The sequence below is a fragment of the Mercenaria mercenaria genome, chromosome 19 (assembly GCF_021730395.1).
Source record: "Mercenaria mercenaria strain notata chromosome 19, MADL_Memer_1, whole genome shotgun sequence".
Lineage (NCBI taxonomy): Eukaryota > Metazoa > Mollusca > Bivalvia > Venerida > Veneridae > Mercenaria > Mercenaria mercenaria.
The window spans coordinates 28,133,226-28,159,124 of NC_069379.1; the positions used below are offsets into that span (position 1 = coordinate 28,133,226).

Genomic DNA, 25,899 nt, shown 5'->3' on the forward strand with positions numbered 1-25,899 from the left:
CAAAATATTTCACCATCATGTATGATGATTTGTTACTCAATGATAACATTAGAACACTTATGGACGGTTCAAATTTGCGTTAAATAGTCTAATAAGTGATATGGATACAGCACAAAACAGTGATTACGAATCCATTAGGGATTCAGTTATGAACACTTATGACACGTTGGAAATGACCGTAGTTAATATAAAAAATCGAGAACGTTCAGATCATAAGAATAAAGCTGGGCTGACAGAGGAGGATGGCAAATTTCTGGGAAAAAGAAACAAGTTATTAAAAACACGGATTTGTGCAGTTGTCACAGCAACAGTGATGGCATTATTTGTTATCGCACTCGCAGTTATGGTTTATGTTTTTGTATCTTCGAAAAATGAAGGTAAGTTCTGTTTCATTGAATAAGATCTGTTTCCCGGATTAGAACGTTCAAACTATCATACAAAGAGAAAGAGGAAAGGGTTTTTAATACTTCTGCTTAATGTGTGTAATAAATGTGGAGTACAGAAACGATCATTACACTGTATGGTAACTAACCGTGTGTTTGGATCTGACCAATATGATCTCTCTCGAGCAAAAAAAAGCATATTTTGCATATGTAGCTATTGGTGTCTCACAACTGAAAATTTAGTATTTTTGCGACAAAAAACAACCTTAAGTCAACCACATGTATCAGGTATCTAAAGGTTTGGATTTAGTATATGTAACAGTTAGGATAGCATCTAAATTCACATGATCGCTATCAAGGCTAAAGAAACAACTACAGTTACTCCGAGAATCTGTTTCCTATAATAAAGGCTTTAATTGCGGTAACATATATAAAATAAAGCACCATATATCCCGCTAGATAGGTCAAAGCGATTTTCAAAACATGGGGTGAAAGTATGTTTAAGTGCTTAGTTTATTCAGATTATTCAAGTTATTCGTTTTTGAAATCATGGGTTCGATCACAAGCCAGACTTATGTCTCTATGATGATTTGATCTAAAACAACAAATTCATTCAAAGTTATTTTGTCTACCTCATTTGTCAGTTGCGTTTTAGGAACAGCGGACAGTAAATAAATAGAAACTAGGTCTCTATTAAAAGTTTTTGCTTAAAGTCCTTGTCACCAATTTAAAAGCAAACGCCCTGAAGAAAATAGATTTTTCGCAATGCAAAAAGGAGTTTGAAGAATACGCATTAGTATTTTACACATCCGATAGTATTTTGTACTGATACGAAACACAATTATTCACAATTATTGTAATGATCTGGCATGTAACGCACATGTAACTTTAGATAGCTTTTTCACAAAGTTATGCCCGTTTTTAGGCACTTTTGTAAAGGTTTTGTATGAACACACTGTCAGGCGACTCAGTAACCACTAGTTAGAATGAATTAAAACTTCACACACCTGTTTGCTAATCTAACTTGCGATAAATAGTTTTTATAACTCTTTAAGAATAAAATGAAACTTCACAACTTCCAACACTTGTTCACTCTGATGATCCCACATGCTGTATAGGTTCCATGATGCTGCTTTGCTTTTTCAAAACGTTATGCCACTATTTTGACGTGTAAATTCTTGGTTAAGTTTTTATATGTTAGCAGGTATCTCATTTAGCATTATAAGAGGGAAACATTCAATGGCTTAAACATAAAATTTAGCAAAATTGTTTATGTCGCTAATTAATTCCTTTAGCCTTTTCAGTGACAAGGAACTTCCTTTTTCGACCTTTGTTTTCCGCGTTTAAATTTGACATTTTCCCTTTTTTAAGAAGATATGTGTAAACAGTTGTCAAATCATTTTCAAATTTTTAACAGAAATCAGTATTACAATTTAACAAGCAAGTGTATAATCATTTCCCTTAGACAGTTTTACCTACCTTCCCTTGAAATGTAGGATCTGGAGACAGAAAAAGTTTTTAATGCGGCCTTATCATCAGGTCAACTAGCCGCAATGCATAATTAACAACACTATGTATTCTTGCACCCTGTAAAAGATAAGTGCAAGGCTTGTGCGTATAAATTTCCATTTATGAAGAATGCTGATTTTCATTGCTTTTCTGGGTCATTCCTTTCCGACTTGTGTTTAAGTTGGAAAAAACACACTGCTACGCGTGAAATGAAAATTATTAAAGGTAAAATATTTTATAGGAAAAAACACGTTCTATGAACCCAGTACTCTCACACCGAAAACCATACAACAGTGTTTGCATGGATGTGTACTCACAGCAATGCAAAGATAAACCCTAATGTGTACATACCGTGAAAGAAACAAAAAGGCATTTTGGCATCGTCCCTCTCTATTCCCAAAGAAAACGCAAAACTCATGATGTTCGACAAACATAGCTTTACAAAAGAATGACCGTCACTGACTGCAATATGATACTAAATCATCCTGGTAGACATGCTATCTTTGATTCAAAGTTATAAGCAACATTTTCTCAGGTCTCATATTGATTTTGAATCCGATCATTCACTCAACTTTCTAAAATTTTCTTTCCTAGATAAAGGAATCGAGTTTATTGATTTACCTAGTATTTTACAGCCAAGGCTGTAGTCAGCTCTATTCCTACATGTAAACATTTTAAGAATTCGGAAACACCTGTTATTTGTTATAAATATAATCAACCAGTTAGAATAGTTGTATTTAATTACATTAAAAAATTATCTCGGATTTAGACATAGAGCTTAACGTTCAAAACAGTTGTTATTGTAAAGAATCTAAATACTGTTATCAACCAGACGGTCATATTATAACGGGTAATTTTTACAGTATTGATGATAAAAGATTCAGAAACATTTTCTCTACATATCTTAAATATAGAATTAATTCATGTATAAACTTAGAAACATGTCTGTCTGATTTAACTAAGTTTAATAATGACTATGCTTAAATGGTGTCGGAATGCAAATCCGAACACTCTAACTGAATGGAAAAAAAGAAATATATAAAAAATCCTAAATATTTGCATAAAATTCTATAAATCAAACCCTTCATTATTACATCCTTCACACAAATTTTCACTCCAAAATTTAAAGAAAGCTATTTTCAAGTTACATACGAATTTTGTTTTAACTCCCGCAAAGCTCCTAATAATATTATCATTCTATGACGCATTTACTACACAGAAATATTACAGAATGAATTGAAACATACGAAAACTTATCAGTTATCACCACAAGATAAGAATAATATTGTAAAAAAGTCTTGTAGGTCAAGGTATAAATTTTATTGTGGGACTTGACGAGAATCAGATGAAGCTCTTTGCTTTTTATTTGATCCCTAAACTACACAAAACCCCGTATAAATCTCGTTTCATTGCAAATTCAACCTTAAGCACTACAAAAAAGTCTCTTCTTCTGCCTTCTTGTCTAATTGCAATAAAAGACCACGTGCTAAACGAGAACTCTGGGTTTAATCTGTTTTGGTCCTTGTGATCTTTCTATCCTTGATACAAACCTACCATATAATCTCATAAAAGAAAAACTGGTGAAGCCCTAAGGTTTCTGTTAGAAAATATATCTATTAAATTTTACAAAAAATCTTATAGACAAGTAATTGGTTTCCCGATTGGTGATTAACTGCGTCCCACTCATAACAGATTCATTTTCATACTGTTATGAATAGATTTCATGCTCAGTTTGTCCACTGAGACACAATTTGACAGTACGAGTATTGAAGCTTGAAATGGAACCTCGAGGTACCTTGATGATATTTTAAATATGGACAACCTATATTATTCAGTAACGGTGAAACAAATTTATTCGAAAGACTTACAGTTTAACAATGCTAATACCTAAAATTTAACAATTTTGAATGTTCATTTAGAAACAAAAATATATGATAAAAGGGACGATTTAAATTTAAAATTGACAACTTTCCTAACCTTGATGGAGATGACCCTCGAGCGACATCATACGGTATCTGTATTTCAAAACTTATTCCTTTTGCAAGGGATTACTCAAAGCCAGAGGATTTTTGATAAAAATCGTCATATCACAAAAACGATATTTCAACAGGGTTACCAATATCATAAACTACAAATCGTCCGAACTTTTAAAGAGTTATACACACCCGATATACTCTATGAATGTAGTTTATGTAGTTTATAAAATTCGGTAAATGAAACATATTGCTTATTTTAATCAAATATTTGTAAAACGTGTAAAAAGATTTATCAAAAGAGGATGGAATGCAAAAATCGTTAAGAACAGTGTATGTTTGGTGACTGACCCCTCTACAGTTAGTAGCTACGCTTTCCTTTTTGATTAAAGTGTAAGACGATTCCTTGACGCGTTTCTTCTAATTCCTACAAGAAACGGACGGAGAGAGTCGAAGTTTATGTTGCATCTTGTTTAGTCGTGTCCTAAAATGTTAGGCTTTTGGTGCTCTGACTTCTATCAGTTGTTGAATACATTGTTGTAAGTATACCTTAGATTGACCCTATTTACATTATTGTTATTTACGTTTTTACTTTATATAATCTGGTATTTTGTCACTAATGTTAGAGCCTTTCTCATCGGGGAGTGATTTTATTTCCACCGTTTTGTCTAACATGTTAAAAATAGGATATAGTGTGCGTGTGTGTGCGTGTTCGTGTGCGTGTTAAGCGGTGCCCCACTGTGTTGCTTTTTTTGTCTGTTTGTTTATCGGTGTATGTTAGTTGTCTTGTGTACGTGCGTGTCTGCTTTTGTTTTTGGAACGTGACATTTCCTGTTGAATATTCATCCTTCCTTCCGGTGGCCTAATGGATAAGGCTCCTGCCCCGCAATCGGGAGGCCGAAGGTTCGAGCCCTGTTCGAGGCGGTTCTTGTTACTGGAGAGAGACCGGTTGGTGAGCCGCCAGCTAGTTAAATAATGATTACCGATTGCTTACCTGTCTGGTGCCGGGCATTAAAATGTAGGAATCATGCAGCTGTATTATACCATTATTATCAGAATAGTAAGAGGTCTGTAGGTTGTTAATGGTTTCTTAAAAGACCCGCCGCAGTTTAACTTAGCTCTTGTATTTTCATGATAGTAATTATACATTATTTGCGTTTGTCAACAAAATTTAAAGAAACAAGAATATACTTGCATATTGAAACTGACATTATTAAGGCCAAGACATTATGTTTAATGTCTAAACATTCTTTTGAATAATCGTAGCAGTATACAAATCACTTGGTTATTAAGTTACGACTAGACTAAATCTTGCTTCAAAATTGTAAGACATTTATCTATGTTTTTTTTAATTATACTGAAAAGAAATTGAATAAATAAGTTTTCATACGAAGTTGTGAAAATGACATTAATTTAGGAATAGCCACCTGTCATTTGTAGTATAGCTGTATAATACCAGTATTATCAGAATGAAGACGTATTGTATTGTAAAGCCGTGTTGAACAACCTTGCTCCCCCATTCAAAGCCGATGACTTAAATATTCATTTTTTTGTAATGTTTTGAATTGCACATCAAGTTAACGTAGTCGTAAACATAATTGTTAAAACTTTCACAGCGAAGGCCAAAACGCTTTCATATTCCTATTACTTTAAAAATGAAACACAAATTACCCGTTTATAAATTGCAGTATCTTACAATAGGCAGAACGCTATAGTCGTTACAAGAAGCCAACGCTACAGGATTGACAGATGCAGACGAAGGATAAACGTAAACGAAATGTTTTGATACGACACACAGTATACGATGAATGGTATACAAAATAATACAATTAAAAAACTATCATATATTCGTGCATACCCAGAAAATCTTGCGGGGATTATTAAACCTGTATTTATGTTTGCAGTTTGTAAAACATAGGTATTTAAACGAAATAAGTATATTCCTTAAAAGGAAGTAAATAAACCGTCTAACGAGAAGCTGGTCAGGTCATGCTGCGATACATTTGTTCCAAAACTTGTCAACTTGCACTATAAATTTGGTCAACTCATACCCCTTCAAAACAACGAACCTTTTAAATTCAACTTTCTTCTCGTGTTCGATAAATACAAAATGCGTGTGCAAACTGATATCATGATAGAATTTATTTTGTGCACAAATATTGTTAAAAGGTAAGAAAATAAAAAAAAGATAAAAATATTTGTACTCTTGATAGATTGTATATATATAGTCTTAGGGTAAGTCAATTACTTGAGCGAATGCGTAATTTCAATAGAATCAATATCACTAGTAATAGGTATAAATGATAGTAAAACTTGTATTTAGGTTAGGTCTTAAACAGTAGCATGAGCAAGTAGGAAACCTTGTACCCTTTATTTGTACAAAGGTTAATGTGACCAGACATAGTAAAGTTAGACCTCTCTGAGTAAGTCCTTTTATGTGCAAATATGAGGTATGCTAGCATTACGTAAAACAATATAAAATACTTGTATTCAGGTTATGTTTTATAAATTACAGTGGGAAGTAAGAAACCAAGATCACTTGCTTTAGCAAGGTTTCAGGGTGATCAGACATAATTGAGTGGTAAGTGCTGTTTAAGTATATTAATTATGGGTACAAGTGCATAAATATACGAGAACTAGTTCTACAATTCAAAGGTAAAACATGTTAAAGATAGCTTTATCCAGGTTAAGCTCTCTGATAACCATTAGCAAGTAGGAAACCAATTACACTTCACTTCATTAATGGAACGTTTCGGGTGATCAGACAGTAAATAGTAAAGGTAGTTTTTTGGAGTAAGTCATTGTCGTGTGCGAATGCGAAAGTTCAACAGAATAAGTATTACCAACAATAAGTAAAAAAGAAGTTAAAAACGTTTGTATTCGTAAAAAAATACATAGTAGTATGAAGGACTAGGAAATCAAGTACACTGTATATGTGTAAACTTTCAGGGTGATCAAACATTGAATTGTTTTAGCGAGTCGGTTAGTGTGTGAATGTATGAATTTACAAGAAGCTGTAAAAAGATCAAAAACTGATTTCAGTTCATGTTCTAGTGCAAACTTTCAAGTTGATCTGACATTAAAACAGAAGTAAGAGCTGTCGGAGTAAGTGAATTTTATGTGAGCAAAATTCTATTGCACAGAATGGAAAATTAATAACTGTTTTGCAAAGGTAACCATATAACTTTAAGACAAGTAAGATGAAATAAGATGGTCATATAGATCATTGTTTGTACTTCATCTATGAGTTTTATTGTTTACATACGTATAATGCAAATTAAGATTAGGGTATTAAAGCTGAAGATATATTGTGGCAAAGATAGAATCTGATAAATGACCGACTATCTTACTTTTGAAAACTTTATGTAAATGTATGGGATTATTTGTAATGAGACACAGAAAGGGTTCTTGACTGCAATACCTCTTTACGCATGTAAAACTAAATTATGTTGTTGTTGTTTTTATGTTAGATGCTTTAGAAGTTTTTGCCACATGTATAACATCTCGTAGAATATATAATACATTGAGGAAGTGAATGTTACGTAACTTAAATTTTCTTAAACAATTACATATTCTGTAAAAGTACAGTGTAATTGAAATGTTAATGCCATTATATCATTTTCACTCTGTTTTATTGGGGCAGATTTGTACCGTAACGTATGCACACAAATAAATTTCGTATATTGAAAATCTGAAGGGTTCTCCATGATCCGAAGGGACCATAAAATGTAACAACAATGGGGCAAAGTACGTAAAGACTTTATACAACCGCCTCTCGGTACATAAAGACTACTGTTGTATAAAATATGTGAAAAGATCCTTTTGTTGCATATGACGCAACCAAGCTACATAATAGCAGACTAGGTGTAATTGTGTTTGTTCATGAGTGGTAATAAAATTTGCAACACCCCTCAAAATCTTAGCACCAGCTTAAGAGGAATTCTATCTGGGGATTTGTCACCGGCGCCAATCATCATGGATGAAAATCCCCGAGACGGTAAAGTCCGTATATAATTATTCGTCTTTTTTGTCTGCATATACCGAGACAATATTTCGACGACTTCCGGTTCCGTTTTATGTACAGTCCGCAGACTGGTTGTCTGTATAACAAACAGAGAACCCTGAACCAGTCAAACAAAATGTAAACCACACTAACATGTTTCTTTCATTTTTTATTTTTTCTATTTGAAAATGTATAGTTTCTTTGCAACTGATCTTTTAAAAAGTTAGGAGTTCTGCGCGGAGCGCAAACAAACAAAAAAGTCCTAAAGCCAGTACGAGAACGCGGTGATGACACTAAATGTAAACTGCTGTTTCAAGTGAAGAGCTTCTCGCGAATTTTCACTTCGTTGAGTATGAATATTTTTTTTTGTAAAAGGAATATATAACCTTAATGATAAATCCCTATTTAGGCGGTCCCTTTAAATTCATTTTTTTACAATTGAACTAAAGTTATGTTTTATTTTTGCATGTCCAGGCTGACATTTTAGTTTTGTTGCAGTATATTTAATCCTTTACGTATTTACATGCATATATAAAAGTAATGTTGATACAATCAGCCTAGATATTTAACAGAAGTAGACATATATCAAATACTTGGAGGAAGAATTTTGTCAAAATTACCTTCTACTTTCGTACTTTTGTAGGTAAGGACATAGAAACTGGTCACTGTCCAAAATACAACACAAGCGGTACAGTCGTCAAAACCACTGGATCAAGCTACGGGGACACCATTGAACTCACTTGTGACGAGAAAAATAAATTGAATGGTCCCAATGTTATCACATGCCTGTCGACTGGAAATTGGAGTGCATTTTCGCAATGTATTCCAAAACTATGTAACAACTTCCCTTTGTCAGACAACATGAAGGTTGAATCTGAAATTGAAAATATCAGCGTTGGAACAACTGTTACGGTGAATTGTGAAGAAGGGTTTGTGCTGACTGGAAAAAACACTGTAGTTTGCCTTACAAATGAAAAATGGTCCGATAACCCTACCTGCAATGTCATAGACTGTGAACATCCAGATAATGTCTCAAATCAGTTATTACAAATATCTCGGAAACTACATACAACAGCATATTCTTTGTTGAATGCAAAAAAGGCTATATAATATCTGGTAACAACATTGTCAAATGTAACCTGTATGGAAATTGGGACTCGATGCCAATATGCAAAAAGGTTACATGTGGACTTCCAACGATTCCTGGAAATGGCAGTATATCACAAATATCCGGGACTTCATTCCAAGCAACTGCGTCTTTGAAATGTAATGAAGGATTTCGCATGATTGGAGATCCTATAATCAACTGTTTATCTAACGGAACCTGGTCGGATATTCCAACTTGTCAAAAATATGGTAAGTTGATGCTGTCTAGCTTTTGTTTCTTCCTTGAAAAGAGTTTTTTCTTCATATGCAATATGAATATAGATATACTTCAAATCTTAACTAGACACACATATGAATTGTCTGTCGATAGATTTTAAGTAACTTTTAAACAGTCAGCGGAAAATAAAAAATTCTAGAAATGCTTGAAGACAAAACATTTTACAATAAACTGATGAAACATGTCCTAAAACAACATTTAAGAAAATTAGAGATGTCATTAAATCTAGTAAAGATATTATTTGGGAATAAATAAATTATTTATTAAACTCTGAATTCAAAGTACGTTTTATGGTCTGCCTAAAATTCATAAAAGTAAGCTTTTAAAAGAAAATGCATTGAACAAAACAATGAATATATAGAATTAGGAGACCCAGATGATCTCAAATTTAGACCGATAGTAGCAGGCCCAATATGTGAAACACCTAGACTTAGTAACCTCATAGATATTTTATTAAAACCCTTTGTCTGGCATGTTAAAGTTACATTAGAGATGATTTTAGACTTTCTTTCCCTCATTCCATCAATTACAACTGAAGATGCATTATTAGTTTCATTTGATGTTACAAACCTTTATACAAATATTTCACACAACTTGGGACTAGAAGCAATTTAACAATGGCTGGAAAAACATCCTGATTTTATTCATAAATGATTTACAAAAGAATTCATCTTAAAAGGCATCAAACAATTTTGGAAAAAATCAATTTTTCATTCAAGGGAAACATTTTACAATCAAATCAGGGAACGCTAGGGGAACAAAATTTGCACCTACATATGCAAAAATTAGTATTAGGTTACCGGGAAGAAAAACTTTATACAGTCCTGGAACATGCCAACAGACACAACATTTTCTACATAATAAAAATAAACTTGAAACGTTTCCTAGTTCTGTTTGTCATTTGGACAAAATCACAAACCATACTTGAGCATTTCCACGTCCTGTTAAATAATTTGAAACCCAGATATTAAATTCACAATAGAAATAGGGAAACACAATATTTTTTTAAAAGATATTTTGATAAAGAAAAATGGTTGCCATCTTCAACAGACTTTCTTTAAAACTACAAAATACAAAACATACCTTAATTTTAAATCATGCCATCCAAAACATAAAAAATTAAGTATACCATATAATTAGCAAACGTATTTGCACAATTGTTTCAGATACAACATTGAATATACCTTAAAAAAGAACTTAGTCATCATTTCTTATGAAAATCCTAAAACTATCATCCAAAATGGAATCAGCAAAGCACTTAAAATTCCGAGAGACACTTTTTAAAAACCCAAAATCAAACCCACATAAAGACACAATTCCTACGTATCTACATTCAACCCTACAAACCCTGAACTAAAATACAGTTATCACAAAAATTTTAAACCTATAATAATGTCGGGACACTAAAATGAAAGAGGTACCACAAACTCAAAATTTATCAAAAGCAAACAGCAAACCCCCAAAACCCTTTAAAAAAATTTATTGACAAAAGCAGATTCACGATAAAGTCTGATAAAAGCGGAAATTTTCACCGTTAACAAAATGAAAAAGACCCAACTGTAGTTTATGCAAACTTATAAAAGAAAGCAATTACGGCAAAACTTTTTACGTAAATGAAAATATGTCCTGTGATGTAAAATGTACTGTATTATCACCTGCAACGGATGCGAAGAATATTATATTTGCCAAACGCGATAAATTAAGAACAAGAAGAACTATCCACGCCAACAAATAAGAGACCCTCAACAGACAAATTCCACTAAGTAATCATATAGATATTTGCAGTAATAAAGATCTAAAGTTTCAAATGTTCCCATTTTTTGAAATGAAAGTAGATAGTACTTCACTAGGTTGGCGAAAGAAAATTTTTTTATAAATGTTTTAAAAAACCAAAACTTAACAGACAACAGTAACAGTTAAATCTGAATAATTAAATAACAATGTTTATTACGCCCTTTTGAGAAAATAACGTCAAATTACCTCCCTTTTATATTGACGTCGCGTCATAACCATAGAAAGGGCACTTTACTTGTTTTAAACACTGATGAGCCGATAGCGAAACTTGTTTTGTATTTTTATAATCAAAAACTGTTGGAAAAGTATGTGAATCATTTTATTTATTAAAATTAAAATTAGAAATATGAAAAACCGAATTTGACCTACAAATTAATCTATTAACACTGGAAACAGAATTAAATGGTCAGTTTACTAAGAGTTGTACAAAGATATTTGCATGTTACAGACTTTCTAAAACATCCTTAATTTTGATTGGCGAACAATTCAAAAGTCAGGAGCAAGATTCACAAACACCTATTGACAAACATCAATGTCCGAGTCTTTGCGACCACTAACTGCACAGTATTCTTTCATTCTAATAATAACTCTGTTATTTGTGTTGAGATTATGCTGAAAATTGGATATAATGGGTATGAATATACTTTGCATCTGTTGGTGCATCTATGTTGCGGTAGCTTCATTTGATTCAGGGATTGCATCCAGGAAATTTTGATAATTTCTTCATGAATTTACATCAGACATTACCTGTCGTACACCTGTAAAGTATAACTACACTAGAGATCAAGTACTGGATATTGGATATACGTTATCGAACAATAGCGGATTAGGAAAACTAGATCAAGCGGCATATAGGATTATAAACTTAAACAATTTATCCTGTAAAAATGAAACACATATATAACACGAAGTAAATGAGGTGGTAAAAGTTAAGTAATTCCAATATAAAAATGGTGTAACTTTTAAAATTTGATTTACCCTAAGAATTACAATCAGTACAAAAATAAACACGAACATGTACCTTGCATTACTCCGAACTCGAACTGTAGATCTGTTGTGAACAAAGATGATTGTGTTGGCCACAATACCTCAGGGGTGAGAGAATGGATTTCGCTCTTATGACTGAAACTTGGTACCATACGAGAAACAGCATCAGTTAAAATCTTCTGACTTGAACCAGAATGAATATAAATAAAGCGTAACTAATAGAAAAAATCGTAGGGGAGCGATGGTCTAGTGGATAAAGTGTCGGCCGCTTAATCCAGGGGTCGTGGGTTCGAGCCCCACTGGGGTCACGATCATGACTTCTCTTATGACACCAGTACTGGCTTTTCCAATAAGCTTGAAGCTTTCATCACAATCGAGCTGAAACAAATTACTATAAACTACATTTGTAATAGAAAAATATCAATAAGGCGGTGGTGTTGTGATCACTTGTAGAAACACGATCAATATGCGATGGGTAACTCACGGCACTGTTCGAAGCTTTGAATATGGTATTTGGAAACTTGTTTTCAAAAATTTAACCATACACGTAGTAACTGGTAACCAGTTCGTTGCTGATTTTTTTTATTTCATCGAAAATATTTTACCACATTAAGACAATTTACTTATAACGGAACAGTTTAACTTGCATATTAACGATGACAACAGTTCTGTTACAAACTGCAAGGACTTCCTAGTTGCAATGGGCCTGGATCAACATGTTGATTTCAGTACTCATGCAGGAGGACATAGCTTGGATCTAGTCATAATTGAGTCACTTAATGGTGTTCATGTAGAGCAATGTTAGCCTGGACCATTTTTATCTGATCGCTGTGTTGTTTAGATTCTCTTAGATGTTAAAAAAGAGACTATTACTAGTAGGAGCGTGTCATTTAGAAACTAAGTGAGACCTAAGTGCAATAAATGTTGATTCACAGAATACAGACAAGTTTGTGAAAGAGTTTGAATCGGAAATAGAGGATGTCCCGAATAAGCACCTCCCCTGAAAGAAAAAACTATAACTCAGAAAGCACCCAAACCGTGGTTCAATAAAAAAAATTGCAACATCTAAAGCAACAAGTCAGGAAGTCCGAGCATACATGGGGTCGTTATGGTAAAACAGATCAGTTGAGTCGTATAAACAAGTAAGAAATGAATACAATTTTGAAATCAAACGTCAAAAGAGAAACACACTCAGTGAAAAGATAGAGAACACTAAAGGTGATTCCAAGACTCTGTATTGATTGGTATCTTAGTCTACCTGGTACCAAATCTGAAAACTCACTGCCTGAACAGGTGTCTAATAATTCACTGGCCAAAAGATTTGCTGATTTTTTCAGGGCGAAAATTTAAAAATACTCAATCCCTAATGAACACCAAAACTTTGAACCTCAAGTAAAAGGATATACAAAATTAAAAAATTTACTAAATTTGGACCAAGAAGAAGTGAAAAATCTCATCAATGAATTGAATACTACGTCTCAGAGTTAATATTTTGCCAACACGTATCTGAAATACATATAGTTGAATTTCTCTCTAGTATCACTAAATTGGTGAATCTCTCATTACAACAAGATGTTTCCCTGTGAAATACAAACAAGCAGTTGTTAGACCTCTGCGAAAAAAGCAGGTCTTGAACTAGAGCTTTCCAATTATCGTCCTGTCAGTAATTTATCATTTCTATCAAAACTTATTAAGAAAGCTGTTCTTTACAAATTAAACAAAAATGTAATTCAAAACAGTCTTTTGCCTAAGAACCAGTCTGCATATAGGAAATACCACACCTGTGAATCTGCGCTACTTCGGTGGTATAGAGAAAAAGGAAGTCACGGCCCTTATTGCGATTGACTAAAGTGCGGCATTTGACAAATCGACCACGACTTTCTGCTAGATGTCGTAAAAGCACAATATGGCGTCTATGATACAGCTCTTCAATAGGTAGACTCCTATTTAAGGCCTTGTACTTGTAGGATTAATATAAACAATGTATATTCATCAGACCGCCATCTTGAATGCAGTGGACCCCAGGGCAGTTGCAGTATCTCACCTATGCTGGAACTCATTTTTATGTTATTCCAAAATCCATATAGCAAATAAGAGTTCTCGTCCTACATCTGTTTCCGTAGAATCACAAGCGACCAGAGACCTTGAAAGGTGCACGGTTATAATCAATGACTGGATGAATAGAAACAAACTGAAAATGAACACTTTCAAAAACTGAATTTATTATGTTTGGTAGCAGACCTTTTCCGTTACTCAAATGGGTCTTTTATGCAGTGAAATAATATATTTTGCTCAATTTTTGCAAACATTACAACCAGATTAAGTAGCACGAGAGCCGTAAATCGTTTTGTTTAAGGAAAAGATGTGTCAATCTGGACCTCTTTGTACAGCCGCACTTGTTGGCTTAAACTTATAAAAGGAACAAATACAAAATATAGTCATTCAAACGGTTATCAATTAACTATCTTTTTAATAAAATGTGTTTTAACGCGGATTAAAAAAAAAACTGGATATAAACCGTATATAAAAAAATAAAACCGGATATAAAATTGCTTTGAAATATTTCCTTACTCTAGAATGAGAAATAGCAAGTGGACACTGTTTGTATAATTTTATTTCTTTCGCACTTAAGAAAGAAACATTTCATAGTTTAATTTTTTGCAGACATTGACGACTGAAATCCCGGATGTCTGTGGATCCCTGGTACTTGTATTGATGGGTGTACATTACTCATGTTTCTTGTATAACTGGATACAGTGGGTTCACTGCGAAACAAGTAGGTTTATCATTGAAACATAAGAAAATATATTTCCTGGACTGTGTTATTTATTACCAGTGTTAATGGCGGGAATCTCTCCTTTGTTATCTGCTATGTCATTTCCACATATTCTAAAGCAAAAATGGGAATACTGTTTACGTCAAACGAATGCAAAAATACAAACTAGTTTAAATAAAAAAACGAACTCGGCTCCAGAGGTAGAGTCTAGAAGGTTTCATAAAATACAAACTTTACTGTACTTAATACATTGTACCTAGTTATTCCAGAGAGACAGTCCTTATATGATAACAACATTTTAAACGTACAATCTACCACAATTCAAAAACCACTATGGTTTAAAAATGTTGTGCAACATAAGTAGGAAAGTATATAAAGAGTGTAAAGCAACATTGTGCGGATTAGATAAACAATTATACTATTTTACTAAGATGAAGTAGATGACCACACTATTAATTGTTATTGAAAAAAAAATATTTATGATCTTAATTTTCAATTAAATCTGGTCTGCTCTTATTTGCTTAATTGTACTTTATGCATCCAAAGGATCTTTTTCAATATTTCATTCTACATTACTACAACATACTCGCCCGTTAGGATTTTGGATAATATTTAGTTTTTATACATGATATGCTTCCACATAAACTGATGGTAAGGGTTTTGAAGAATATTGCACGTTTCATGACCTCCCATGAAAAATACAACCCAGCAAATAATAGACTTGGTTTGACTAAGAATGTTCAGGAGAGCATATGAAATCCTTAACAACCCTGTCACTCTTACGATTCGACTCTGCATTTATTTGTTCGGTTACATGTTTTGTTTCCAGTTGAATAATTTATTTACTTTATTTATTTCTAGACACATTCTTATCACGCTAATCATTATTGTGAATATTTGAAGTACTATTAGCATTATCAAAGTAAACATATATCTTCGTGTACAACTTCTGATGTTTTGAAGTCATTCATGCATTGTAAATATTTTAAGTTCCAGTCCGTGATAAATTCGCTGTGATACATATATATACATATATATAGGTCATATATACATATAGATAGGTCAATACATTTAATAATGAAAACACATTTGTCGATCTGTTGTCTTTAAAGGAACTTGACATTGTAAATGCGTCAATTTTCATCCCAAGACATTATATTGGGTAGTAGAAATTTTGAAGTACAACATTCTAAAGGCTACATTTTAACACACCTTTTGAAGTTTAACATGATATAACAAGATATAGATATATAACCTAACATTTTATTGGCAGAAACCTATAATAATAAGTAAAACTTAAGTCAAACAACTAAAAATTATTTAACAATTGTGAATTGTATGCTCGTTATGTTTATATCATTATTTGAAGTTCTAATATTTCGTAGCTGTGTTTGCAAAGACTGATATATCTTGTATGAGGCAAGTTCTTGCAAGCATAGATATCTGTAAGTTAACTTCCCCTGCACCATTAAGACTGAGTGGAAAATGAAAACAGTCTTAGGCACAAGTTCATGTTTATTTTCACAACAATTAAGTCATGTCTATAAGGACTTCGGACACTATCATATGCTTTTAGCCTGCATTTTAAACGCAGATTTCTCATTAAGTATTTAAACAATACCCAAATCGTTTCGAGTCAATGATAAACCAATGTATTAGTTCTTATTACAGCAGAAACTGATTTGTATCTGTTCCTATCAGGATGTTTTTTTTTCCAGATTTTATCAGGGCCAGGGTATATTTTCTTGAAAATATAAAATGTTTAATTTCCGTGAAAATATAATGTCATCACTTTACCGAAGTTTTAAATATATGAATTCCAGTCGAAAAAAGTGACAAAATCTGTTTATTTAAGGAAGAAAATAACATTCTAAGACTAAAATCCTTTAAAGATGTATTCTGCTCATCTTTCATTGAAATATTTTATATTTAGATATTAACTTCAAATGCAGATAATCCTCATCAAATATATTCAACTTCACAAAACATATAAATAAATTGTCTCTATTAAGCTACATTCATAATCAAATGTCATGTAGTAACAGCTGATTGTGTAAAAAAAACTTCCAGTTTTTTATGATAGTACACATTTATACTGCTTTCCGTTGTACATGTATAAAGTATGTACTATTATTAACCTAATTCACGAGTGTTTATACACATAAATTTGTTTATCCTATGTTTACATAAACTACTGGAAATATTTTTTTTTTCATGTTTTCAAATATGAAATTTGGGTCTAGTATAACTATAAATAAGTAAAAATGAGAACGATATTTTTTGCAAACAACCTGTACTTGATTTAACTATACACTGTAGTTGGGCGTAATGTAAAGTTAATTGATGCATTAAAAGTGTGAATAGGTATACATTATAAGTGACCGGGCAGTTTTATTACAGTGGTTCAGGGAGTTATTTAAGTACATGTACTGTCTTATAGCTCTGTTATAAGTGATGCAGAAATTTGTGTGCTGTAAACATTTAAAATAGTAACAAAAAAAAGGCAGTAATCTTATTAAGGCCGTAGGGTGGGTTCTTGCTTGGGATAAGTACCAGTGACACAGATAATTTTCGAACCGTGGCATGAGAAAACCAACATAGTGCAATTGCGACCAGCATGGATCCAAACCAGCCTGCGCATCTGAGCAGTCTAGTCAGGATCCATGCTGTTCGCTAACGGTTTATCTAATTCCAATAAGCTTTGAAAGCGAACAGCATGGATCCTGACCAGACTGCGCAGATGCTCAGGCTGGTCTTGATCCATGCTGGTCGCAAAACCACTATGTTGGTTTTCTTATGGCACGGCTCATTTCGCTTAAACATATAATAAAAATGTATCCGAAATGACAGTTCTTTCTGAGGCTTGCCTAAGGAAGCTGGATCGGAAAAGGTTAAATCGGGATAAGTCTGACAACAACCCATCTATAGATAATGTTGGGCTATTCAGGGCTAAGTGTTGGCAAACATATTCGAATTGTGTCATTGTAGGGCTAAAGTAAAGCAGGTCGCTGCATAAAAATTCCCCGGAAACTGGCTGGAAACCCTTTAGTTCGTTTTGTATTTGTATATGCCATCTGCATGGAAAGCGACTTTCGTGACATCACACTGAATGTGAAACTGTCACTGATATGATCAGCCAAGAAGCCAATGCCAAGCGTTATTTCTGTTGGATAGACATAGCAGGATCAGATTAACTGCTGTGCACATATTGCCTCTTTTTGATTGTGTTTAGGCCTAGTCCGCCGCAAAAAACAATCTTCAATTCAGTTTCGCAGAAGGAAGAAAAATGAAGTAGCGTGTGACATTTAGTATGGTCTAAAAAAATTTATATAAATGCATTTTAAGAAGATGAAGAAAAAAGAAATGAGAAATATATAAAAAACAAAAAAAAAATAATAAAAACAAAATAGAAAACAAATTACATCCTCATCGCTAGATGCGTGCGCTTCGCGAGGAGGGCATACAGAAGATAACCTGGTATGTTGCTAGTATTTTACAGCACACATTTGCCAATCTACTGCAACAAACAACCAGGATAAGCCAATGAAAAAATTTTAAACCCAACGAATAATAATGAATTCACAGTATTTTTCTTCCTTTACTACTATACAGTATAACATGGCCTATATGTGCCCTTTCAAACATTTGTATTTGTATTTGAATTACAAACAGATGTAAGATTATGTGACTATCAAATTAATTAAAATTGAATATAAAAAATTTTTGGTTTACTTTACATTTGGGAACACCATGTATTAATTTTTGTTTAAAGTACTGCTCCACCCCTTGCATCAACACAATAGTCACAGAAAATGTGTATAATTAATATCTACATATGCTGGCCAAATATGGTTTTGATGCACGGGGGGGTGGGGGGGCCATGTGGTTTAGGCAAAAGCTTTTATATGTATATAACAGGGTAGGGATTCTATTTAGAGCAAAAAATTACCATTTATGAAACAAATATTTGAAAAAATTTTTGACTTTAAGAATAATTTTCAAATTATGTATTTTGATGGTCTATGTAATTAGATACTTATTTCTTAGTGGTTTATTTTTCACTCTTGGAGTAGGCAAATTCATATAGAAAGTGTCCGAAGTCCTTTGCCCTTGCTGCTTAATATATTCCTGTCAGTCTATTCATCGAAAAAAAAAAAAAACTGAATTAGCACTAAGAAATATATAGTAAAGATATAACAGTGTTGCTTTTACAAATTTTAAATTACTAATTCATGAAAAGGTGTTGTAATACATGTCAAGGAAGGTCTGTATTACATTGTACATTAGCGCATTTAACATTTTGATAAACTATATTAGTTTTACAGCTGGAGATTAATGTTCGTGAACCCAAATAAAGCTCTTTTACAAAAATGTACAAAACCACCACCAATTTGATGATTCATTAATATTCAAAAAATTGCTTGTCATTGTGTGACTTTTTCGAGTGAGTATCCTATGATGTATACAGTTGTTCGATGAAGCATTTCTTCATTATGAAATTGTTGTCACGTATTACTTACCTTATACCGTCTTTACACAAAGAAGTTTATAGAAAGTTAATTTCTGTCAACCCTTATCCTATCTAAGATATTTCAATAGAAAAGTAATCTATATATGGTACCCGTAGAACATGATAACATAGTCATGCGTCAAATAATCGTCAAACTGTTTGATTGTCTCATATTTATAGGCAATTCCCCAAACTTTGACGCATATACACAAACAGTAGAGTCTTCTCTCTTCCCGTCAGTTGTTTTGAAAACATATTTCGCCTTTTTTTTTAAATGAATTTTAAAGCGGATTAAAAAAAAAACAGGATGTAAACCGTATTTAAAAAAATAATACCGGATATAAAATTCCTTTGAAATATTTCCATACTCTAGAATGAGAAATAACAAGTGGACACTGCTTGTAAAATGTTATTTCATTCGCATTTAAGAAAGAAACATTTCATACGTAGTAATATTTTGCAGACATTGACGACTGTATCCCGGATGTCTGTGGATCCCGTGGTACTTGTGTTGATGAGTGGACAGTACCATGTTCTTGTATAACTGGATACACGGGGTTCCTGCGAAACAAGTAGGGTTTTTCATTGAAACAAAAGAAAAAATATTTCCTGGACTGTGTTATTTATTACCAGTGTTAATGGCGGGAATCTCTCCTTTTTTATCGCTCTGTCATTTCCACATATTAAAGCAAAAATAGGAATACTGTTTACGTCAAACGAATGCAAAAATACAAACTAGTTTAAATAAAAATGAGAACTCGGCTCCAGAGGTAGAGTCTAGAAGGCTTCATAAAATACAAACTCTACTGTACTTAATACATTGTGCCTAGTTATTCCAGTGAGAAGGTACTAATATGATAACAACATTTTAAACGTACAATCTACCAAAATTCAAAAACCACTATGGTTTAAAAATGTTGTGCAATGTAAGTAGGAAAGTATATAAAGAGTGTAAAGCAACATTGTGCGGATTAGATAAACAATTATACTATTTTACTAAGATGAAATAGATAGAATATTTATGATCTTAATTTTCAATTGAATCTGGTCTGCTCTTGTTTGCTTAAGTGTACTTTATGCTTCCAAAGGATCTTTTTTAATATTTCATTCTACATTACTACAACATACTCGCCCGTTGGGATTTTGGATAATATTTAATCTTTGTACATGACATGCTTCCACATAAACTGATGGTAAGGGTTGTGAAGAATATTGCACGTTTCATGACCTCCCATGAAAAATACAACCCAGCAAATAATAGACTTGGTTTGACTAAGAATGTTCAGGAGAGCATATGAAATCCTTAACAACCCTGTCACTCTTACGATTCGACTCTGCTTTTATTTGTTCGGTTACATGTTTTGTTTCCAGTGGAATAATTTATTTACTTTATTTATTTCTAGACACATTCTTATGAATGTAACTCTAACGCTAATCATTATTGTGAATATTTGAAGTACTATTAGCATTATCAAAGTAAACATATATCATCGCGTATAACTTCTGATGTTTTGAAGTCATTCATGCATTGTAAATAATTTAAGTTCCAGTCCGTGATAAATTCACTGTGATACATATATATACATATATATATAGGTCAATACATTTAATAATGAAAACACATTTGTCGGTTCTGTAAAAACCTGTTGTCTTTCAAGGAACTTGACATTGTTAATGCGTCAATTTTCATCCCAAGACATTATATTGGGTAGTAGAAATTCTAAGTCCAACATTCTAAAGGCTACAATTTAACGCATCTTCTGAAGTTTAACATGGAATAACAGGTTATAGAGATATAACCTAACATTTCATTGACAGAAACCTATTTAATATAACTTAAGTGAAACAACTAAAAATTATTTAACAATTGTGAATTGTATGCTCGTTATGTTTATATCATTATTTGAAGTTCTAATATTTCGTAGCTGTGTTTGCAAAGACTGATATATCTTGTATAAGGCAAGTTCCTGCAAGCGTAGCTATCTGTAAGTTAACTTCCCCTGTACCATTACGATTGAATGGAAAATAAAAACAGTCTTAGGCACAAGTTCATGTTTATTTTCACAACAATTAAGTCATGTCTATAATTTGCCCTTGCTGTTTAATATATTCCTGTCAGCATTTTTATTGAACAAAAACTTAAAAAAAAACGACAATTAAATGAATTAACACTAAAAAATATATAGTAAAGATGTCACAGTGTTGCTTCTACAAAATGACTAATTCATGAAAAGGTGTTGTAATACATGTCAAGGAAGGTCTGTATTACGTTAGCGCGCATAATATTTTGATAAACTATTTCAGACTATTCGAATTTTAGTGTTTTGTTTTCAAAATGATAACGAAATAGTTTTACAGGTGTGGATTAATGTTCGTGAACCAAAATAAAGCTCTTTTACAAAAATGTACAAAACCACCACCAATTTGATCATTCATTATTCAAAGAATTTCATGTCATTGTGTGACTTTTTCGAGTGTGTATCCTATGATGTATACAGTTGTTCGATTAAGCATTTCTTCATTATGAAATTGTTGTCGCGTATTACTTACCTTATACCGTATTTTACACAAAGAAGTTTATAGAAAGTTAATTTCTGTCAACCCTTATCCTATCCAAGATATTTCAATAGAAAAGTAATCTATCTATGGTACCAGTAAAACATGATAACATAGTCATGCGTCAAACAATCGTCAAACTGTTTGATTGTCTCATATTTATAGGCAATTCCCCAAACTTTGACGCATATACACAAACAGTAGAGTCTTCTCTCTTCCCGTCAGTTGTTTTGAAAACATATTTTGCCTTGTGAACTTCTTAGGGTTTTAACATTAAGGTAATATGCGCCACCTAACGAAAGTCAACGGGACCGTTTATGAAATTTTGCCGAATCAAAATTGACGATATTTCCGATTGGGCTGGTATTTTTTCATTTTCTGTTATTCTCCTTTGCTGCTGTAAATCTTCAAACATGACCACTAACGTCATTTTTTCAGCAGAGCACAAAATGACGCACTTGACTAGTTTTTCCCATTATCGTTTTTATATACAACCCAAAAACGGCAAAAAATTCTTTTTTTCAAGTTTATAATTAAAATTATCTCCCAATGATATATAATTTGTCATGTTTATTTCGACGTCACATCAGAGCAAAACATTATGAAGCAAAAAACGCAAAAAACTGACGTCGAGCTCACCCCCAATTTGCGTGAAGACGCCTATATTTCAGAAACTGCCAGATAGTTTCCACGGGGCATTTCTTAATTTGACCTTTACACATTGTTTTTTTCTTTTCAAAACGCTGATAGCTGACCAATTATAGCTACGCACAAACTCATTTGCAATAAAAATGCATGCTTTTTCCATGCCTAGAATTTAAAAAATTATTGACTTAAAAAAAGACGAAAACGTACTTAGTCACCTTGGTCTACCATAAAGTTTTAGTAGAGTTGTCTCCATTTGTTCCTAATATCTTACCCAGAATCAATTTTTCCGCTCAAATACCATTTTCCAATATAATTATGCCAGAATGTAAACTTTTTATCCAGTTAACTATATATACATCTAAAATAAGCAGTGCATATTTGATATATAGTTTGTATATATAGATCGAGTCCTATATTTTGCAACGTTCTTCGATCAAAGCCTAAGCTTACAGCAGGAGTTATCTAGTGCTATGCACCAGTAAGATAATTGTCAAATGCTATTGGATATTTTCTGTGCAAGATAAATAAGAAATTAAAATGACTCTGTATAAGTATTAAATCAAATGTAAACATGACAAACGACCTGTGGTCAAAGGTCTTTCAAGAGTCACATAAACTGAACAAACACTTATGATAAACATAAATTGTTTCCATATACAGTACCTTATCTTCGTATTATGCGGATATTTTATAAATGATGATTGTATTTATTTTTATAAAAACAACAAATATTAGATATTGTAATCCATGCACATGCCATTTTCGGAAAACACAATATTGCATGAGGAAAACTATGAATACACACACCCATTTTACTTGTGTATTCTAGTACCTATCAATAATTGGATTTCGCATGGAAAATACGTTACTGTTATCCATTGAAAGCAGTCCAATAGAAAAAAATCACAATACCAAAAGTTCAAAAGAGTAATCAATATTAAAAATTAGTTTAATATATAGCTAAACCGAAATGATAGTGGAAAAAATGATTTTAATAAAGTTATGCAGTTCTTCGCATTCGTAGACCTAGTCGAACTCCCTAAACGACACCTTGTCGGAACAACAGCCTCCCGTAAAAAAAAACAGTAGAAGAAAATGATCCCTCTCTACATCAAACAACGCTTTGCATGACCAATGATGTAAGTTCTGAGACGCTGTACTTAAGCTAACTTCGTGTGAAAGATGCCCGGAAAATGGAGGGCCTATTACTCATACAGTCCAAAGCCCGCTTTATTGAACGAACTGACCCGTTATCTGTTGCCTGCATTAAATTCGAAAGTGACCAATTTCGAGTGGGTGGGGGGAGTTGTTGGGTTGAACTCACAACGACACAATAATAGGACATACATGGCGATCTTCCAGCTTTTGATGGTGCAGGAAGAGCTCCCGCTTCCCCACCCCCTCCCCCCCCCCCCCTCCACCACTCCGACCCCCAGGTCTGATGCTTTTCCGTGTATTATCTCATAACGGGTGGGCACATGGGTAGAACCACAGACCTTCGTCAGATGAAGAATTTAACTCTCCGAGTGGGGCTAGGTGAGGAGCAAGTGATTTGAGTTCAGCGATCATAACCACTAGGCTACGATGCCCCGCCAACCCGCACCACCCCAACTTTCAAACAGCACTTCAGTCAAACTGTAATATGACCACAAAATATTAAGTTACTGTAATAAGTTATGGAAGTCGATGAGAGCAACACCATTCAAGTCCATTGTTTTTGTGATGGTAAAAATAAACTAAAGCTAATTGAGATTAAAGCTGCTTATAAATTAACTAATTCTTATTAATACATGTTTCTAAATGTTCATATAAATGCCGGGCAAATAATACTTCTGTTCTGAGTGCACTGAGTACATTTCAGCAGTAGCCATAAGATGTATAAAATGTTTTGTTAGTTTAAATAAACAGATCCAATATTTGATTTAATTTTGAATCTAACATTCAAATAATCATCAACACGCAATGCTGCAACAAATATTAAACGTAGGTAGATTTCGAAATTCTAACTGCAGTTTTCAAAACACTCAATGTCAATCTAAATATTTAAATAACTAAAACATAATATACAAAATTGTTGTTGTAAATCTTATATAAAAAGCAAACTTTAGGAACCAAATATGTATTTGCTTAATGCTTTTGCAGTAGACAGAACATTAAGAGAAGCACACTTAAGGTCCCGACGGAGTCAAAAGACAATTATCAAAATATTTAATTCCCGGTGGAATTTAAAAACTGCCTTTCATAGAGTCCTTCACCTCTTCCTACAGAATCGCTCCTGGAGCGAAGCGTAGCGTCAAAACATCAAACCTTAATAAATGTAATTGACCAGCTGACATACTAGCTGATCGTCGTTAACTAAAATTACGCTCAAGACAAGTCAGTCAAAAATATTACAAAGCTGAAGAAGCAAAAGGAGCATATGCGCTGTTCATGACCATTAAACAATTACTGAATGATGTAATTATCTGGGTTATCAGTCAAACTCATAAGACACATAGCTGATAACTTAAAAGTATTTTGTACAGTTATTTCTATAGATATTATTAAATGTTTACTTTAATGAAGTTTCAAGTTCTGTTTACATTTAAAAGTTATTTTATCTAATTCTGCCTCTAAATTGAGTCAGATTCTTTAAAAATTCGATTACTCTGAAAGCTATCCAGCAATTTTCTGCAACCTGTTATACATAAACACTGTGTATACACTATCTGGTCGTAAAATGCATACATTTCAGACCCCAGAGCATTGCCTCGCCCGAAATCCTACTATCAGTGTTTTAATATTAAAGTCCAGAGACCAGCTGTGTCTTAGTGATATAAGATATGTTGCGTCTTTTTCATTTCTCTACCCACCAGAATTCTTCTACTTTGCATTATGTCTAAACAGTAATGATCTTTGTTTTACCTAAAAGACATGTATGCTCAAATTTATATCGGATAAGCCAAACGTTTTTCTATTAGGTAGCTATTAGCAAAACTACTTATATGGTTCAAAGGCATTTGCAAAATCTGATAAAAATTTCTGAGACAATATTACTTAGTATACATATAATTAGTACAATAAAATAAAAGAAAAAAGTGACACAAAACAGGTCACCCAACACGACATAAAGGAAAATGATGCAGGTTCGGTTTGATTGAGCATGTTCATGGACGGTAGTAGAAATGTAAGCTACTCCAAGCCCTCTAGCCCCGGATTGAGCAGAAGCCAACACTGACAAATGTTATAAGTACCAGAATGTAATTTAGAGACATCCGCAGATGTATTTATACGGCGGTTCTCGTGGAACCTTCAATGATGTACAGAGTGCAATTCCATGAATATATGGTCCCCAGATAAAATAATGGCTGTGCCCTAAACGAGAAAACAATGGACA

At 33.0% G+C, this 25,899-nt stretch overlaps 1 protein-coding gene across 1 annotated transcript; it reads left to right on the top strand.

Moving 5' to 3' along the window:
- LOC128551076 (complement receptor type 2-like) lies at positions 1-19,836 on the top strand. Its single transcript, XM_053531431.1, has 3 exons — positions 1-377; positions 8,512-9,224; positions 19,783-19,836. The coding sequence occupies exons 1-2, from the start codon at positions 101-103 to the stop codon at positions 8,976-8,978; spliced, it is 744 nt and encodes a 247-aa protein (XP_053387406.1). The 5' UTR covers positions 1-100; the 3' UTR covers positions 8,979-9,224; positions 19,783-19,836.
- The last annotated feature ends 6,063 nt before the right edge of the window (positions 19,837-25,899 follow it).

What these genes read in the sequence shown, in the direction of transcription:
- LOC128551076 (XM_053531431.1), top strand. Translation starts at nt 101, where the DNA reads ATGGATACAGCACAAAACAGTGATTACGAATCCATTAGGGATTCAGTT. An exon ending in TGTATCTTCGAAAAATGAAG is followed by an intron (nt 378 to 8,511) that starts GTAAGTTCTGTT and finishes GTACTTTTGTAG; the next exon opens with GTAAGGACATAGAAACTGGT.